General features: G+C 39.5%; 1 protein-coding gene across 3 annotated transcripts in view; it reads left to right on the top strand.

Moving 5' to 3' along the window:
* Nucleotides 1-207: 207 nt before the first annotated feature.
* PDE3B (phosphodiesterase 3B) overlaps nt 208-20,787 on the top strand; it is a 204,025-nt gene continuing 183,445 nt past the window's right edge. For all 3 annotated transcript variants that reach the window (XR_006891985.1, XR_006891986.1, XM_046686200.1), the window contains exon 1: nt 208-1,336. Coding sequence is in view for 1 of the 3 variants with exons in the window: in XM_046686200.1 (XP_046542156.1) it covers nt 356-1,336 (981 nt within the window). In the remaining 2 variants the exon portion in view is untranslated. The remainder of the gene's footprint in view (nt 1,337-20,787) is intronic.

Below are 20,787 nucleotides of genomic sequence, written 5' to 3'. Positions count from 1 at the left end.
GAGGAGCGCCGCCCGCCCGCCGCTCGCGCGCCCAACGGACCAGGCTGGGGCCGTGAGGTAACTGTTGCAGCCCGCGGGAGCAGGCAGGCGACGCCGCGTCTCCCGTCCCGAGAGGTGTCCGAGGGAAAAGGAGGGGGCGGCCGAAGCGGTCCCGGAGAGAAGCCCCTGCCGCCCCTGTCCTCAGCCGGCATGTCGCGGAGCCCGCCGCTCCTCCGCCCGCGCGGCGGGGACCCCGGGCCGCGGCGGCGGGCACAGCCCTGACGTGCTGGGACACGGGGGCGCCCCGAAAGCGGCGGCGAGGGGCGAGGGAGCGCGAGCGGGCCGAGCCGAGCCCGCGGCCACCCCGGTCCGGGCCATGAGGAGGGACGAGCGAGACGCGAAAGCCATGCGGTGCCCGCCGCCGCCGGACAGGGCCGGCTCGCCCCCCGAGAGCCTGAGGAACGGCTACGTGAAGAGCTGCGTGAGCCCCCTGCGGCAGGACCCCCCGCGCGGCTTCTTCTTCCACCTCTGCCGCCTCTGCAACGTGGAGCTGCTGCTGCCGCCGCCGGCCTCCCCCCTGCAGCCGCGGCGCCGCTCCCCCTTCTCCCGGGCGCGCCTCTCGCTGGGCGCCCTGGCCGCCTTTGTCCTCGCCCTGCTGCTCGGCTCGGGGCTTGAGGGCTGGGCTGCCGGCGCCGCCCGGCTGCGGACCCTGCTGAGCGTCTGCTCGCTCAGCCTCAGCCCCCTCTTCAGCATCGCCTGTGCCTTCTTCTTCCTCACCTGCTTCCTGACCCGGACCAAGCGCGGCCCCGGCCCGGGCCCGGGCGGCGGCGGCGGCGCCTGGTGGCTGCTGGCGCTGCCCGCCTGCTGTTACCTGGGGGACTTCTTGGTGTGGCAGTGCTGGTCGTGGTCCTGGGGGCCTGGAGAGGCGGGGGCCCCGGCCCCGCACACGCCCCCGGCGGTGGCGGGCAGGTTGCTCTGGGTGCTGGGCTGCGTGGGCTTGCTGACGCTCGCGCGCCCGCTGCGGCTCCGGCACAGCATCCTGGTGCTGCTCTTCTCCAGCTGCGTCTGGTGGGTCTCCTTCACCAGCCTCGGGGCGCTGCCCTCAGCCCTCAGGCCGCTGCTCTCCTGCCTGGCGGGCGGCACCGGCTGCCTGCTGGCCCTGGGGTTGGATCACTTCTTTCAAATCAGGGAAGCGCCTCATCATCCTCGGCTGTCCAGCACCGCGGAGGAAAAAGTGCCTGTGATCAGACCCCGGAGGAGGTCCAGCTGCGTGTCGTTCGGAGAAACTTCGGCCAGTTACTATGGCAGCTCCAAAATGTTCAGGAGACCTTCGTTGCCTTGCATTTCCAGAGAACAGGTATGTTACCAGAAAGCGAGGTTTGCTAAGGAAGCGCTGCGGTTTTCTCCCTTCAGTTCTGCCAGTTGAATTAGCGTATTTGAAAGCATGTTAACTTCCAGGGTGGAAAAAAAAGTTTTACTCTGGAAGGAACTCCTCAAATACAGGAAGATTTTTTTAAAATGCAGAAGCACCTTTTATTTTTGGATAGAAATGAAGTAGCAGTCTAATAATATTGTACTTCTTAAAGACTTTGTTTATGCAGTAGATGAGTTCTTAGAAGACTGAAGTGAATTATTTGCGGTTTAATAGCTTGATTACTCCCACTGTGGCATACTCTGATGTATATCTTTTTGGTGCCATTTATCTGTTGCTCTTGTAGTGGTGATGTTTCTCCAAAGATAACATACAGCCGTTAGAATGAGTGAATATATGTATACACACACACTATGTGAATTTTAATCAGTGTGGTTTTATTATTGTTGATAAGAGAAGGAATTTGAGATCTTATAGTGAACAGTGATGAGCTTTGGAACTTAGACTTGTTAGTTTAGATGAAAAGAAATAATTGGAATAGTTGGAATATTATATATATGTTATATATATATGTTAGTATTATAATAGTTGGAAATAATTTTTAAGAGATTTCCCCCCAAATTTCAGCAGGATAGGCTAATATAATCATTTACAAACTAACTCATGGTCGTGTATATTTGTTGCATAGTTAGGAAAATGTTGTAAGAATTTGACCCTTAAGTTTAGTACTGTCTGGAAAGAAGCGAAAAGCATTTCCAATTTTTTTTTCCCTGTAGGTGTACATGTTTTTGTTTTTAAGAAATTGAAATCTTCATCAGGGAACAAGCTTCTATCTTTATGTAGCCTAGGGAAATCTCACCTGTTCTACATCACCAAGAAGCTCAGCAAGTATAGCTACTATTCACTGAGCATTTGCTAAGTGTAAAACACTTACATATATTGTCTCACATCCTCACAAGAGCCTGGTATATAGTAGGTGACATTAACCTCAATTTAGAGATGAGCAAATTGAGGCTTATAGAGGTTACCCAACTTCACACATCTTGTAAGTGGCAGTGCTGGGATTTGAAGCTAGATTTTTCAGTTTTCAGTGCTGTGTTCTGAGTAACTAAAAGATGAGTGTAGAAGTTTTGTTTAAGTAGAAGAGTAGGGGTCTATATCATTGGTTTTCAGACTTTTTGATTAATGACGTATTTTACACTGGGACTCAGTATATTTGAAACAAAAGTTTCTTGTTCTTGTTACATCTGATGCTCTCTTCAAAATAATCTACAAGCTGCTACCTTGATTTTATGACATGTTTAACACTGATCTGTGGTGTTCTGATGAGACTACACTTTGCTTCTTGAAAAGTTTTCAGAGGCTGCTTCTGTGGTCTGTAGTTATTGGCCAAATTCTTGAAAAAATTGTTTAAAAAATGTGCCTTTTGTTTTCTCAGTTTACTGCCAGTGCTAATAGACAATGCTTAGTTAAGTGTGTATCAGGAGAAACACTGTTGTGAGAAGATTCACTGGAGAGCAAAATAATAGCAGCTGTTTTCATAGCATGGCATAGCATTTGACGTTTGACTATATGTGAATAGAATGCATTTTTTAACACTGGAAAAGTGTTGTAGCATAGTCTCATAACATTTGTAGATAATTTTCCTGAATTTAACAGCATTACACTTTAACGTATTCTAATTGTAATCTGTTGGCGTGGTCAATTATGGCTCGTCTCTTGTAAATTGAAAATTCCTGGTCTTCTTAATCCTAGTCTGGTGCTCTTTCCATCACAACAACCTCTTTCAATTTTTAACTAGGTGCAGTGTTATGCTAGGTAGCATATTTGTATTTGTATGAGAGGAAAATACAATTTGTGCTTTTTAAAAAGGGCATATTGTCTTAGTGCAGAAAACTTTTATTCACATTTTGCTGTGAATACGAACTTATTTGGGGGCTTAAAATATATGCTAATAGTTCAAGGGTTTATACATGGTTACTTAATGTTCAGTGTCGTGAAATAATACTACTTTGGCATTACTAGAAATTACTAGATATTTTTAAGTTAGCAGAGATTGTAATAAGAATTTTTACTTATGCTTGTTCCTGAAGTTTAACATTGGCTCTGTGGTTTCGTTTGTGTGTATATTATGTTAAAGAAATTAAGAGGAAACCAGTATTTTTATGGAAGTAAAGGATTAAAAGATTTTCTCATTTTCAAAGTGCTAAATTTTGTATATGACAATTGTAAAGTCACTTTCTTGTTTCAGAAAGGGAAGGAAGACAAAAAGATTGTGGATAGAACCTGACATAGGGGAAAATGTCCTGGGTTCATAGGCAGAGGATTAAGGGGAGAGTCTTGGCTCTACCATGTAATCTTGGAAAAGTCAGTGAAGCTGAGACTCAGCAGCCCCTCAAAGCAGCGGATCCCAGAAGATGAATTCTGTGATACGTCCCAATTCTAGAATTTCTTTCTTTTAGTTTATACTTTTTGTAAGGTATAAATAAAAGTATATATAAAGATGTCACAAATTAGTAGTTCTTGAAGTTTTATTTAAATGTTGAATGTTGATACTGCTAAACTATGTTTTCCAAAGTGTAATAATTGGGAAAAATGAACAAATATTCTGTATTTTTTGAGTAGAGAACTTTTAAAAAGTATATGTGGATTCATTTTGGATCGATAAGAAAATTATTATACTTTCATTTCCTTAAGAATTTAAATGTTTTTACTAACATCCTTGAAAAACAATTGAAAACTCACATCAATATAAATGTTTTTAATTGTGTGAGAGTAGATTTAAAGTAATTTTTGACTTTTGGGATGTAATGTTAGGTACTGTGTTGAAAAGTAATGGCATATGTTTGTAAAACACTTGATTTTCATAATTAGCTTTATAGTGTTTGATGTAAATGCTATGTATGTGTCAGTTCTTAACTAAGGGTTTTTTGTTGTTTTTAGCAAAGCATTTAGAGATTTAAAGTTTAAATCTAGTTATTGCTGACTGTATTCTGCCTTGGTGGGTTAATGGAAAGAAGCACTAAATTTGTAGTATATTTGCCAGGAGTCAACTGAAACAAATAGGAAGCTTAAAAAACAAACAAACAGCTGATTAGAAGCTTTGACCAGAATTGAACAAATTACATTTTTATGCCATTTTAGTTGTATATTCTACAATGTAGTTTTCAGCTTTTCAACCAGACCATTTTGTATGTGATAGACTAGGTAAATACGAAGTTTTGAAAAGTGTAAGTTAGTATGTGAGGTATTTTTCTATACCGAAAATGCTAAGTGCTTTCTAAATGGTTAGGTAAATATTTAAAAATTCTGTGGCCTTAAAACCCATAAATATTATTTAAAGTGTTAATTTTATTTGAGAAAGGTATACACATGTAGTAGGAAGGTTTCTAAAAAAGATTTTAAAGTTAGTGATCATTTACCCCCTTAAGGAATTTGCAAGGCATACCCCACTGTGAATTTCTTTGAGTCCTGTGGTATTTGTGAAATTTATTTTATAGTTTTAGTAAGTTACTGTTTTAGCCTAACTTCATGTTAATATTTTGTAGTAAAATATCAGCTTATGTAATAATTTTATGCTGTATTCTATAAATATTGTATGTACTCTGCCATCAGAGTTATCTTTCAAAAACAGATTTGATCAAGTCATTCGATGTTTAAAAATCTCCCATGGCTTTTCAGTGTCCACAGGATAAAGTTCACGCTCTTGACCCTTGTTGCAAAGTTGACGGACTCTTAGCCTTTTTTGTTTTGTTTTGTTTTTAAAAAAGCCATCTGGGACTTAATGGAGCACCCCCTCCTAACATCCATCCTTGGGTCTGGCTATTTGAGGACTGCTCGTTGTTATTGACTTAAAGGTTTCTTTTTCTTTTGCTTTTACCATTCACACTGGCTGAAATCTCCTTTAAGGAACAAATAAAATTAAGAAATCTTTGAGCAGTACAGTGATACTCAAATTAGTGTATAAGCTGAGAAAAAACTTCATTATAGCAGGGTTGGCCATATTTAAAAATGAAAATTGATGTATTATGTGAAGCAGTGATAATGTGTGATAGAATATTTTCTTTATATTGCATGAAATAGTAACACATCTGTAGTTTGTTTTCCCACACTGAGTGGAAGTTATATAGGGCCAACAATAAGTAAAACTATAAAGTTTGTTTTCATTGTCTTCAGACTTTTTATCCTCTTCAGTAGCAGAGATTCTTTCCTTTTTCCCTTTCAGTTACCGAGTCAGCCTGTTTCCCTAGCACTTTCTCCTGCCTTCCTATACCCCATCCAAGGCAGGAAGAGTCTATACTTGCTGAAAAAGTTTATTTCAACATAAATATATTTGTACAGATATAGAAGAGATAGAAGAGATTTAGACTTTATCTAATTGAAATCTGCTCATTTTATAGAAGGGAAAGAAATTCAACTCCAGAGAGATAAAAGTATTGTCTCTAGGTTGTGCTGAGAGATTGGGATACAGGTCTTGACCCCTAGTCTACCTATACTTTCCATAAAGAGCATAGGTACCTGCAGTCATAGTTTCCCAAAACTGTGCTTAATTTTGCCATCTATCTCCCATTATATAAGTGATGACGCTGGTTAGAGGAGTTTGGAAGTAGTGGTAGGAGAGAGATAGGAGGGGCTCTTGAAATCACGTAGTTCACGACGTTGAAGATAAACTTGGTACCTGATGTGGTTACTGCAGAGTGACTTCTCAGGATGCAGCTGGTCTCAAACTTAAGTGCCTTCAGAGGCCAGCCACATAACACATTTATGTTATATGTTGAGGAAGGAGGGGAGGGTAAGAGGGATGGAAATGAACTGGCTATTGCCTACTTTGCCTAAGGGCATTCAGTTTAAACAGAACAATCTGAGCAACTATGTTAGCCAAACAAAACTTTAGTAGGAGAGCTGGGTTCTGTCTGTGGGTAGTTCCTGACAGTTTGTAACATTGGGTTATTTACAAGCTGACCCATGTTTATTTAAGTGATTGTTAGAAGCCTGTTTTTAGAACTTGGGGCAGAGGAGTGTATTTCCCACTGTATTTCTCTTTTACAACCTAGAACTTTCCCTCCAATATTTATTTACCTAGCAGGTATCTTATCTTTATAGATTTTCTCTTCTTCATCAGCTAGAGTACATTATTTGGCTACTTCTTCGTTACACTGCATACAACTTGCAGACAGCATATTTAAAAAATTTATAGTTAGCATTTAAATTTGTATCTTAGGAATACCATACATAAAAGAATGTATATATGTATGTTTTTATATGGTTTAAGGAAGAAAAGAAAAAAAATCACGTACTCACCGCTTATTTCCTTTGTCTTTTGCATCCCCTTCTCTCTGCTCCAGAGGCAGCACATCTATCCTGATTTTTTTTTCTATTCATTCCCTTGCTTATCTTTATAAGTCCCATGAATGTATTCTTAATAGTTGAAATAATATGTTGTTAATGTTGCCTGCTTTTGAACCTTAAGAATATAGAATGATGCTATATGAATTATTCTGTAGTTTTTTTTTTGCTTGACATTTTCTGAGATTCATTCATATTGGTGTGGATAGTTCTGGTTCATTTTTTCAATGCTATATAGTATTTCATTGTATGACCATAGTAAAACTATGTGTCCATTCTACTGTTCATAGACTCTTGGCTATTTTTCACTTTTTTGCTATTGGGTACAATGCTGCTGTGAAAATTCGTGTAATTGTCTCCTGGTGTATGTGTGCATCTAGAACTAGAATTGCTGAGTTGCAAGATAGGCTCATATTCAACTTTATGATGTATGGGAGGCAGAGTAATGGTGCCCCAAAGATATCCACATTCTCATCCCTGGGATTTGTGAATTTGCTACCTTACATGGCAAAAGGGACTTTGTAGATGGGATTAAGTTAAGGACCTTGAGATGGGGAGATTATTCAGGGTTATGTGAGTAGACCCAGTGTAATCACAAGAGTCCTTACAAAGTGGAAGAAGGAGGCAGAAGAGATCAGAGAAGGAGATGGGGCGATTAAAGTAGGGTTGGAATAATACAATGTGAGAAAGACTCACTCAACCCCTCTTTGGCTTTGACAATGGGGAAAGAAGGCCAGGAGCCAAATAAAGCAGGCAGCCTCTAGAAGCCGGAAAAGAGGAGGAAGCGGACTTTTCCCGAAAGTCCTCAGAAAGTGACGACCACCTTGCTTTTAGTTCAGTGAGACCTGTCAGACTTCTGACCCACAGAACTGTAAGAGAATAAATTTGTGTTGTTTTATGCCACTGAGTTTGCAGTAATTTGTTGCAGGAATGTATTGGTTTCCATTAACTGCTGTAACAGTTTGCATGAGTTGCTGTAACAAAGTACCACAAACTGGATGGCTTAAATGACAGAAATTCACTGTCTCAGTGTTCTGGGGCCTAGAAGTCAAAGATCAAGGTGTCCTCAGGGTTGGTTCCTTCTGAGGGCTCTGAGGAAGAGTCTGTTCCATGCCTGTCTCCCAGCCTCTGGTGGTTTGCTGGCGGTCTTTGGCATTCCTCAGCTTGAGGATGCGTCACCCTGTCTTTGCCTTCAGCTTCACATGGCACTCTCTCTCAGTCTCTTCACATTGTCTTCACTGTGCCTGTCTGTGTCCCAATTTCCTCATTTTTTTTTTTAAAGATTTTATTTTTCCTTTTTCTCCCAAAGTCCCCTGGTATATAGTTGTGCATTTTTAGTTGTGGGTCCTTCTAGTTGTGGCATGTGGGATGCTGCCTCAGCATAGCCTGATGAGCAGTGCCATGTCCGCGCCCAGGATTCAAACCGGCAAAACCCTGGGCCGCTGCAGCAGAGTGTGCGAACTCAACCACTCGGCCACGGGGCCAGCCCCCAATTTCCTCATTTTATGAGGACCCAGTCATATTTTATGAGGGCCTACCCTAATCCCCCTATTTTAATTTAATCACATCTGTGAAGACCCTATTTCCAAATAAAGTCACATTCTGAGGTACTGAGGGTTAGGACTTCAACATATCTTTTTTGAGAGACCCTTCAATCCATACAAGTAGCCATAGAAAACATAGACACTGTTTTTCAAAATCGTACCATTTATACTTTTGCTAGCAGTGAATAAGAATGCCCTCAAACCAATGATTCCTATTTACTGACTTTAATTTTTATTAGTCTGGTGGGGGTGAAATGGTATTTCTCTGTGGTTTTAATTTGCCTTTTCCTAATTGCTAGTAAGGCTGAAGTTTTTTTATGTTATGGTCTATGTTTCTTCTTCAGGGATTACCTGTTCATGTCTTTTGCCCTTTTAAAAATTGGGTGGTTCATTTTTCCTTAATAATTCATGAGTTCTTTATATATCCTAGACATCAATCTTTTCTTGGTTATTTGGGTTGCAGATATCTTCTTTCAGTTTATATGGTGTCTTTTGATAACTGAGGTTCTTATTTTAACGTTGTCAAGTTTACTGACCTTTTCCTCTAATGGTAAGACTCTTTGAGTCTTGTTTACAAAACCCTTCCCTGCTGGAAGTCATGAAATAGACTCCTATATGGTCTTTTTAAGGTTTTGAAGTTTTGCCTTTCACATGTTTTTTATCCACCTAGAATTGATTTATATGTGTGACATGATGTAGAGATTTAATCTCTTTTTTTTTTTTTGCTGAGGACAGTTCGCCCTGAGCTAACATCTGTTGCCACTCTACCTCTTTTTACTTGGGTCTTCCTCTATTTTGTATGTAGATCACTGCCACAACATGGCTGCTAACAAGTGGTATAGGTCTGTGCCCAGGTACCAAACCTGGGCTGCTAAAGCAGAGTGTGTCAAACTTAAACCCCTAGGCCACGGGGCCAGCCTGTCTAATCTCATTTTTTGTCCGTATGGGCATCCAGTTACATCAATACAATTTGTTGAAAAGTTTATTCTCCATTTATCAGTAGTGCTGCCTCTGTTATATGTGTGAGTTTCAGTGTATGTCTGAGTCTGCATCTGGGCTCTCTGTTATGTTTCCTTGGTTAGTTTATGCTCCCTATGTTAATACCACATGCTTTATAGTAAGGGTATATATGGTAAGTCCCCTCATCTTGTTATTCTTCTTCAAGAAAGTGTTGGTTATTTTTGGACCTTTGGTTTTCAATATAAATTTTAGATTAAGCTTTTCAAGTTCCACAAAAAATCCTGTTTGGATTTTGATTGGCATTACATTAAATCCTTTAAACAGTTTAGAGAGGAATTTGCTTTTGATTGAAAGTTTTAAGTTTTTCTAGGTATTTATTTAATGTAACTTTTCAAATTTATTTTCTTAGTTCGTAATTTTTTTTTGTTTAATCTGTGTAGCATCTGCATTTATGTCCTTTTTTCATTCTAATACATTTGTATCTTTTTTCTTGGTTTCTCAATCAACCTTGCTAGAAGATTATTTGTTTTTTAATCTTTTCAAAAAACCAGGTTTCAGATTGGTACAGGTTTTCTATTTTATTTATATCAGCTCTTACCTTTATTATTTCTTTTTTTTTGTTTCTTTGAGTTTATTTTCTTGCTCTTTTTCTAACTTTGTAATTGGGATGCTAAGTGTGTTAATTTTGAGCTTTTCCAGTGTATGCATTTAGGATTATACATTTCTCTCTAAATATTGCTTCAGTTGAATCTCATGAGTTTTGATGTGTAGATTGTTATTGTTCACTCGTAAGCTTTTTCTAATTTTTGTTTCGATTTCCCTTTTGACTAATAAGTTATTTAGAAATAAAAAAAAATTTCTAATATGCAGGTTTTAAAAATTATTTTGTTGTTGATTTCTGATTTAATTGCCATGTGGGCAAAGAATGTGGCCTAACATATGTTCAGTTTTCATAAATGTTCTCTGTGCTTGAAAATAATGTATAGTTTTCAATTGTTAGGTACAGTGTTTGTTAGTTGTCTGGTAGATAAAGTTTGTAAAATGTCCTTGTCACATCTTCTGTGTCCTTACTGACTTTTTTTATCTTCTTGACCCGTCAGTAACTGGAGAGAGTGTTAAGAATCTCATTTTGCTGGTGGACTTGTCAACTTTCCCCCGTAGTTTGCAGCTTGCTTCTTGTGTTTGTGAGTATGTGTGTGGAGAATAGAACTTTTCAGATTGGATGGAATTACTTATCAGTGGAACAACAAAAAAGATGCATGAGAAATAGCACATTTCAAATGTCTGAAGAGTCATTTTAGGAAGGTAATGAAATATTAGTTTGATCAGCATTAACATATATTTATGAATTACCTTTTATATGTACCAAGCCCTGGAGATACTAAGATGACAAGCACAGGGTCTGTTTTGCAAGGAGTTCACACTCTAGTGGAAAGAGAAAATGTAAATAAGTAATTACAGTTCAGTATGGTAAGTGATATATCAGAAGTATAAGCAAGGTACCATGGGAGCATTATGGAAAGAACAACTAACCCTTTCCAAGAGGAGAGTCAGAAAGCCTTCAAAGGGGCCAGCCCCGTGGCCGAGTGGTTAAGTTCGTGTGCTCTGCTTTGGCAGCCCAGGGTTTTGCCAGTTTGAATCCTGGGCGCGGACATGGCACTGCTCATCAAGCCATGCTGAGGTGGCATCCCACATGCCACAACTAGAAGGACCCACAACTAAAAATACACAGCTATGTACCAGGGGGCTTTGGGAGAAAAAAGGAAAAATAAAGTCTTTAAAAAAAAAAAAAAGCCTTCAAAAAGTATGTAACAATTGAACTTTTATCTTCAAATAAAGTTTCTTACTGAAATAAAACAAATAAAAAGTGAATTAAAAAATTTTACTTCTATCACTTTAAAAAGAATTTTTCAGAGTTATTCTAGCATAATCTCTACCTTACTCTAAATATATATGGAGGTAAATGCTTCTTATCAACTAAGAGACCAAAAATTCACAGAAAACGTACTGAGCCAAATGAGGCAAATTGTTCATCTTCAGTCACCAATCAATACTAATAACCAAAAAAGATGCTTAAATTCTCTACCCGAAATGTCAATATCAGTGGTGAAAATAATACAGGTGATAAAGGAAAGTAACCCAGGATCAGGAAAGAAGGACTATTATGAGATATAATAATTATCAAGTGCTATGTACTAGTCTCAACAACTATGTGAAGTAGGAATTGGAATCCTGTTTGGCAGCTGGAAACTAAGGCAGAAAGATGAATTAACTAGCCCCAAATCACTTAGCTGGTACATAGGAAACACCATAATATGCTAAGTGCCGTTTCCAGCACATAGTAAGCTCCTAAGAACTCTCCCAATTGAAACAACTAAACTACAGGTTTAAACATTTTAGAATATCTTTTGAAAGGAATCACTAAGTAAGAAAAATCTCAGATACCAAAAAAATAAGTGAAAGTAATGTGGGGGGAGAGAATTTTCCCTTCTTCCCTTCTAGGTTCTTTGAGTGGTCTAATAATTAAGTTGATGTCAGACAGATTAACAGGAGAAAATCAAATTCAATTTTGTATATATAGGAGCCCCATATAAAAATATGAGACTCAAAGAAGTGACCAAAGCAGGAAGATTTTATGCCTTTTAGACAAAGAAACAATATATTTGTGAAGAATTGGCAAGATAAAGGGATTTGGGCTTGGAGTAGTAAATTGGTGAAGAAGTAACAAGGTTTGTCTGTACAGCCTTCTCGGCCCTAAGTTCCCCATCTCTGATGATAGGGATGCCTTCTATTCTCCTGGTACAGGAGGGATACCTTTCACAAAGGATATTTGTCTCCTGCTTTCAAGGGGGGCACAAATAGGGGTCAGAGTGTCCTTCTTGCACTGGCTGTTTCTCAAGTATTGTTTCTTTTTGGTGAGGAATATTGGCCCTGAGCTAATGTCTGCTGCCACTCTTCTTCCTCCTTTTGCTTGAGGAAGACTGTTGCTGAGTCAACATCCATGCCAGTCTTCCCCCACCTTGTGTGTGGGACTCTGCCACAGCATTGCTTGTTGAGTGATGTGTAGGTCCATGCCCAGTGTCCAAACCTGCAAACCCCAGGCTGCTGAAGCAGGGCACACCAACCCAACTACTCTGCCACTGGGCCAGCCTTCAAGTATCTTGAACTTAAACTCATCAGTATGCCAAAGTGGCATAGTTTTGGGTGGCATATTCTGCTCCTTCGGTAAGAATCCTGAGAGGCAAGCAAACACTAAAACCAGCTTTCATTTGAAGAGTTTCTGACCATCCTTAGAGACCTTGAGCATTTACTTCTGTTAGATGTGGCTAGACTCAAGAGAGAAGACCTAGAGTCTGTCCATCCAAAGTCAGGAATCTGATAGGAAACCTCTATATAAAGCTAAGACCCCAAAGTGCTACTCCCTCAATGTAAGGGTAAATGGGAAATAAATATGGCCATGAAGATGGGATGTCCATCTTGACCTTGGCACAAAGGAGTTGGGAGAGGGATAAAATAAATCTCCCCTGGAAATGAAGACCCACACGAGGGCTCTCATAAAGTTTGTTTTGTTTTTATTGTGGTAAAATATACATAACAAAATTTACCATATTAACCGTTTGTGGGGGTGTGTGTGTGAGAGGAAGACTGGCCCTGAGCTGACATCCGTGCCAGTCTTCCTCTATTTTACGTGGGACACCACCACAGTGTGGCTTGATGAGCATGCTAGGTCTGTGCCTGGGATCCGAATCCGTGAACCCCAGGCTGCCGAAGTGGAACGCGTGAACTTAACCACTACGCCACTGGGCTGGCCCCCATATTAACCATTTTTAAGTATACAGTTTAGTGGTGTTATGTACATTCACATTGCTTTGCAGCCATCACCACCATTCATCTCTAGAACTTTTTTACATTCCCAAACTGAAACTCCACACCAGTTAAACAATAACTCCCCCAACCTGCTGGTAACTGCCATTCTGTTTTGTTTCTATGAATCTGACTACTTTAGATAGCTCCTGCAAGCGGAATCATAGAGTATTTATCTTTTTGTTACTGACTTATTTCACTTATCCTAATCATCATTGGAATTTTGATAGTTATTGCATTGAATCCATAGATTGCTTTGAGTAGTATTGACATCTTAACAATATTAAGTCTTACATTCCATTAATATGAGATGTCTTTTGTTTATTTGTGTTTTAATTTCTTTCAGCAGTGTTTTGTGATTTTCAGTGTACAAGTCTTTCATCTCTGTGGTTAAGTTTATTCCTAAGTATTCTTTTTGATGCTATTATAAATGAAAGTGTTTCTTAATTTCATTTTTTGAGTTGTTCATTGTTAATATATAGAAATGCAACTGATTCATATGTGTTGATTTTGTATTCTGCAGCCTTCCTGAATTTGTTTGTTTTAACAGTTTTCTTGTGGAATCTTTAGAGTCCTCATTTAGTTAAACAAATTTCTTGATTAAGACTTTATTTTTTTAGAGCAAAGTTCACAGCAAAATTGAGGGGAAAGTATAGAGATTTCCTATATCCCCTTTGCCCCCACACCTGCATAGCCTCCTCTCTCATTATCAGCATTCCCCACCAGACTGTTACATTTTTTACAATTGATGAGCCTACATTGATAAGTCATAGTCACCCAAAGTTCAAGGTTCACATTATGTTTCACTCTTTTTTTTTTTCCTTGAGGAAGACTCACCCTGAGCTAACGTCTGTTGCCAAGCTTCCTCTCTTTTGTATGTGGGTTGCTGCCAAAGCATGGCTGACAAGTGGGGTAGGTCCCTGCCTGGGATCTGAACCTGGCCTGCCAAAGCAGAGCCGGCAAACTTAACCACTAGGCATGGGGCTGGCCTCCAAGTTTTCATTCTTGGTGGTGTACATTCTATGGGTTTAAGCAAATGTGTAATGACATGTGTCCATCATTATAGTATTGAAAAAGTACTTTCACTGCCCCAAAAATCCTCTGTGCTCTGCGTGTTCATCCTTTCCCCCACCCCAACGTCTGATAACCACTGATCTTTTTACTGTCTCCATAGTCTTGCCTTTTCCAGATGTCATATAGTTGGAGTCATAGAATACTCATTTAGTTTTTTATCTAAATTAACACCACGTATATGGACTGAGAAACCTCAATTGAAAAATGTAAAGTGGTCCCAGGTAACTGTTAGGGATAAATTCAGATTCTCTAAGGGCTCAAACAATTCCCACAGATAAAATCCCAAGGAAATTGAGCAGAGCATAGTAAAAAAATCCAAAAAACATGCAAGGAAACAAGACACTATGAGTAAAAACCTGCAGAAAAAAGTATACAGTAAAGGGGCTGGCCCCGTGGCCGAGTGGTTAAGTTCGTGTGCTCCGCTGCAGGCGGCCCAGTGTTTCGTTGGTTAGAATCCTGGGCACGGACATGGCACTGCTCATCAAACCACACTGAGGCAGCATCCCACATGCCACAACTAGAAGGACCCACAACGAAGAATATACAACTATGTACCCGGAGACTTTGGGGAGAAGAAGGAAAAAAAAAAATCTTAAAAAAAAAAAAGTATACAGTAAAAAACACATCTACAAAGGCTTCAGAGGTTGGAACTATCATATGTCAAATATAAAAAATATGTTTAATATGCTTAAAGAAATAAAATGGAAGCTTGGGAAAATGATTGGGCAACAGAAGATTAAAAGAACAATCATACAGATTTGAAAAGTAGAACTCCCAAAGATGAAAGAAATAAGCACAAATTAAAAACCCAATGCGCAAATTAAATAGCAGTTGAGAGAGAGAATTTGTGAACCAGAAGATAGATCCAAAGAGATTGCCCATGATGTTCTGCAGAGAGAAAAAGATAGAAATTAAAGAGAGACTGAAAAACTTGGAGAATAAGGAGAAAAGGTTTATCATGGATTTAATTGAAGTTTCAAAAGGAGATTAAAAAAATGGAGAACAGGCGATATTTGAAGAGATGGTGGCTGTAAAGTAGGATTTTATAGAACTGATGAAAAATACCAAATGATATCCAGAAAGCCCACTGGATCCCAAGCAGAATAGATGAAAAGAAATCTACCCCTAGACACGTCATTGCAAAATTCTGAACACACACAAAAAAGGATGAGTACTGAAGTCAGAGAGAAAAGAGAAATTATCTACAAAAAATGAATGGCACTTATACTGACTTATTAATAGCAACAGTGGAAGCCATAAAGCAGTAAATGTCATCTTTCATGTGCTGAGGGAAAACAACTGTCAAACTAGAAATCAATGCCCAGCAAAACTACCATTCTAGAAAGAGCAAACTAAGGCTGTTTCTTTTTTTTTTTTTTTTAAAGATTTTGTTTTTTTCCTTTTTCTCCCCAAAGCCCCCTGGTACATAGTTGTATATTGTTCGTTGTGGGTCCTTCTAGTTGTGGCATATGGGACGCTGCCTCAGTGTGGTTTGATGAGCAGTGCCATGTCCGCGCCCAGGATTCGAAACAACGAAACACTGGGCCGCCTGCAGCGGAGCATGCGAACTTAACCACTCGGCCATGGGGCCAGCCCCAAACTAAGACTATTTCTGACCAGGAAAAATTGAGAGGTTTTACCATCAAAAGTACATATAGTTCAGGCAGAAAGAATAACTGAAATCAAGAAGGAATGCTAATAATAAGTAGGTAAAATTGTGCAGCTGCGATTTTATAAAACATTACTGACAGTGCCTAATTTGTGAGAGGAGAGCAAGACAGAACTAAAACACTAGAAAACAATAGCGTTTACGTTGGAAGAAAAATCAGAATAGTGAGATTATGAGAGTAGTGGAAGTGGAGAGAAAGAGGTATGAAAATATTTCATATTCATATTTTCATATGGAGAAAGAGGAGGTCTGACGATATTTCAATCTGGGTATCTGCAAGGTTTGTGGTATCATTAGCTAACCCAGGGAATATGGGGAAAGGAGCTGGTTTGGGAGAAATGATAAAGAGCTTGGTTTTATTGATTAATACATGTTATTTTCTCGTATGTATGCTTGCTATCTCTAAATGAGATGTAAGCTCCCTGAGAACAAAGATCAAACATTTCTATTTTGTATTTCTCATAGTACATTTTGAAGTTCACAGTGGATATCTGTGTTGTATTTACTCTTGTTATTTCTCATAATAGTTCCATGTTAACCTTGAGTGAAGGAAAGAACTATAGTGGAGGGGCCAGCCTCCTAGCCGAGTGGTTAAGTTTGCGTGCTCCGCTTCAGTGGCCCAGGGTTTCACCAGTTTAGATCCTGGGCATGGACATGGCACCGCTCATCAGGCCATGTTGAGGTGGCGTCCCACATGCCACAACAGAAGGACTCACAACTAAGTAAAATATACAACTATATACTGAAGGGTTTTGGGTAGGAAAAAAAAAAAGATTGACAACGTTGTTAGCTCAGGTACCAATTTAAAAACAAAAAAAGAACTATAGTGGAGACGAGTCCCAATTTTCTACTGTCTTTGGTATTCTCATTAACAATAAGCCACGTTGTGCAATGGTGAAGCCAGACTGCTTGAGTTTAAATGGCATCTCTGCCACTTATGGGATATTGTGCAAGTTGTTTAACTTCTCTGTACCTCAGTTTCCCCAGGTGTAAACTGTGGGTAATAACAGCATCTGTCTCACTGATGTGAGATGTTGTTGTGAGGATTAAATGAGTTGATAACCTGTAAAGTTCTTGGAACAGTGTGTGGTACCTGGCAGGCTCTCAGTAGGTTAGTTGTTGGTGGTGTTATTATTAAAATTTTCATCCTCAAGTTACTTGGTAGTTTATGCCAAATTTCTCTAAAATCAGTGGTGAGGGTAATTGAAGTTTAGTTCTTTCAGTCAATCCTTTTTTGCCCTAATACTTCTCTTGTAGTCTGTATCAAATAAAAAAGCTTTGCATAACAGATTATATGGGGGAAATTCTTTCAGCAGTTGTCAGTATTAGGACAACAAAGAAAAGATTTAGTTGTTGTTAGTGCTGACTAGTTGATTCTGACTCCTGGCGACCCTGTGTACAGCAGAGCAGAGCCCTGCCTGCTCTTTCTGCAGAGCTTTGCTGCTATTCATAGGCTTTTCATGGCCAATTGTTTTGGAAGTAGGTGGTCAGGTTTTTCTTCTCAATCTACCTAGTCTTGAAACTGCGGAAACCTGTCTCCCATGGGTGAACCTGCTGATATTTAAAATACCAGTGGCACAGCTTTCAGCTTCACAGCAACACGCAGCCATCATTGTATCGCACTGGGCAGAGGGTGGTGAGGTTCCCCGACGGGAAACGAACCTGGGCCATGGTGGGGAGGGTGCCGAATCTTAAGTACTAGACCACCAAAAGATAAGATATAAGTGATGATTTTAAAAGCTATTAAGAGGGTAATTGGGATTTCTTGTCTTCTGAAGTTTCAGTGTTGAAGGTTAAGAACCTTCGGTCTACCAGACAAAGAATTTGTCAGCTACTGTAACCATAACTTAATTGTTTCTTAAACTTCTTGTTCCAGTTTGTCGCTTTGGAATTGGAGGTGCACTAGAACTTCAAGCAAAAGCCCTTGCCCGTAATTCTTGCTTTGTAGTTCACTGTCTGCTAAGCGTGTTGACAGCTATGCAGCCCCTCCCTAGGGATGGTAAGAGGAAGACAAGAGATGAGGGAACCGGAGGAAGAAAAACAGTATGCAAAAAAGTGACTCCTCCAGCCCTCTTACTCCAGTCAGTATTAGGCACCACACTTTACTGCTTCTTCTCTTGAGTGCTTTGTTCCACTTTTTAGATAAAGGTCCCTGAAGAGCTTCCACTACTTAAATGGTAACAGTTTAGAGCAGACAAAAATAATTATGGATATGAATTTTTGCAAATATATGGGGAAATATTTTTACTAGGGGAAAAATGCCTACACACACATTAGCAAACACCAATATTTATCGTTATGTAAGTCATTTTATTGTTTGCTTTTGTTTTAAAAATTAGCACCATATATGATTAACTTTACTATCTGAAAATTTATCCCTTTAGCAAACATTGCTAAGATGTTCTGCTAGGAGCTGTGAGGACTATGAAGAAGAATCATGTAAGGCTATTACACTCAGGAGTTGAAGATAAAAGTGAAGATTTTATTTTAAATTAGAAGAAAAGACAATGTAATATTGTAGTCTCTGAGGGGGCTCAATAAATAACACCCATATTCCCTGGCCAAATTCTGAACAAACTGAGAAAAGAGCGACAAATGAGAGATCCGAATACCGCCTTTATTCCTGATGAAGCTTATGTTGGAGCACATGGCTTACACATGCAGGTGCTTTTGCTTTCTAATACTGAACCCCAGAGTTAAATAGATGTACCCAGTCACAGGCAGGACAGGACCAGGAACGTCCTCCCTATTTGCCGGGAGAGCCTATCCGTAGAGGAGCACTGGGTAACTGCTTCCAGCCAGCAGGGAGGCTCCCGGGAGCAAACAGCAATGGGTAGAATTATGCTTATGTAATTCTTTAGGAGAAAACTAGTGAGGGGATTGAGAGAGGCCAGAAGTGCTTGGGGAAAGTTCCTCTTCATATAAACCATAGGATTGAGGAAAAGGCATTCAATATGAAAATAGAAAAAGCCATTTGTAATCCAGACACCTCTTACACGTATTTTACAAGTATTTTAAGTTTTGCATGTCCTTACTTGTGCAACTGTAGTTTTTGCATAGCTGCGTGGCGTCCACATAATTTAAAAACTGAGGCTCAATTCTACCTTTCTTCATTTCTTTCTTTCCTTTCTTGACAAAATTGAGTCACTTCCTTCTCAGTTTGCATCTGTTATTACACATAACACTCAGTTGTTTTTGTGTTGACAGGTCTCTCTTACCTTTCTGTTCAGCAGTAATCTTCTCCAGCAGGGGAAGCTTGGTTTAGGTGAATGCCTGAGTGTATAGGTGAAGCTTGGAAGAATGTTCCAAGTTGGGAGAATGGAGACTAATGCTGGACAGTTACTAAGTGTTGATAGAACGCTTTCAATGCTTAGATGCACTTTTTTTTTTTGTGAGGAAGATTGGCCCGAGCTAACATCTCTTGCCAATCTTCCTCTTATTGCTTGAGGAAGATTGTTGCTGAGCTAACATCTGTGCCAATCTTCCTCTAATTTATGTGGGATGCCGCCACAGCGTGACTAGAAGCAGCGCTAGGTCTGTGTCTGTGATCTGAATCTGCAAACCCCGGGCCACAAAAGCAGAGCGTATGAACTTAACCACTACGCCACTGGCCTGGTCCAGATGCTCTTTTTTTTAATTTCATGGGAGAACTTCCCATTCTTAATACAAATGTGCTAGTTTTTATAGTTCACCAAGGAGGAAGATGTAGTAAATTATTAGTCATAATTATCTAGCAAACTCTAGAAATGTGATTATTTTAAATTAAGTGCAATTTTTTTGTCAGGTAACTGAGGTTTATCTTCTTACAAGTAATACCTTTTTAGTTTAAATATGTTTTTGCTGTGTTTCTCGCATGTTTACCTTTTCTTGCTTACTGAATAGATCTTGATGGAAATAATTCCTTATTTCCCTGATGAGTAAGTGTTGTCATTTTTAACAGTTTGTCTTACTGTACCATGATATAGTGATGCCCTGAGTGGCTTATAAAGTCTCCTTACCATTCAGTACCTGATCTCAGACTTCTCTGTGTCTTGAATTTTTACCTGCTCTTTAGTAGTTATTTTCCTGCTTCTTGATGTTAGCTGTTATTTCTTACTGTTACCAATCTTTAACAGACTTTCCCTTTCCCAATTTGTTACTGATTATTAACAGTGGGTCAGGAAACTAGTTAACCAAATTAATTGGAATTGGCCGTAAAAATAAGAATAAAAAGGCCTGAAAATCATTCTCATGGATAAAGTGTATGGACTTTCTAACATCTGCTTTGACTTTGCAGAGGCCTTTGTTGCTTGTTTTGATAAAGAACCTCTGGATAAATGAGGTGTTAGCTATATTGATTCAACATGAGCAGCCAAACCTAGGTTTATTTTTCCCTTTCTTTTTTACTGAGGTATGCTGTACATACCATAAAGTGAACAAATGTTAGGTATACAGTTCAACAAAATTTTACATACGTATACACCCCGTGTAATTACACTCAGATCAAAATAAGGAACATTTCCAGCAGTCTTGTTGGCTCCGTCACCCTTCACTCTCAGCTGATAGCTCGCATGTGGAAATGTCCACAATTCTGACCTTTATCCTGATAGATTAGTTTTGCCTATTTTTGAACCTTTATGGAAATTGAAATTTGAGTTTCATATCATTTTCTTATACTGTGAAATATTACTCTTCAATTTTTGTGTTATTTTATTTTTTCCATTTATTCTTGAAACATTCATTTAGTGCCCACTATGGGCAAGAAATTAATGATTTGGGAGATTCAAAGGTGAATAAAACATACCTTGCCATCAAGAAACTTGGAGTCTAGTACAAGAAAAAAATTAAGTGCCGTAAAGGAGGTATAAAAAAATACACAGAAGGCTTAGGGAAAGAGTAGTGCTGTGTCAGTGAGGGCCCTGCGGAAAACAGGTGATACACTCAAATGGGTAAACTTGGGAGAGTTTAAGAAGGGGTGATTTATAAAAGTGTGGGAAGGG

The sequence above is a fragment of the Equus quagga genome, chromosome 14, assembly GCF_021613505.1.
Source record: "Equus quagga isolate Etosha38 chromosome 14, UCLA_HA_Equagga_1.0, whole genome shotgun sequence".
Lineage (NCBI taxonomy): Eukaryota > Metazoa > Chordata > Mammalia > Perissodactyla > Equidae > Equus > Equus quagga.
Note: the sequence above shows the minus strand (reverse complement) of the source record. Positions and strands in the feature narration are given on the sequence as shown.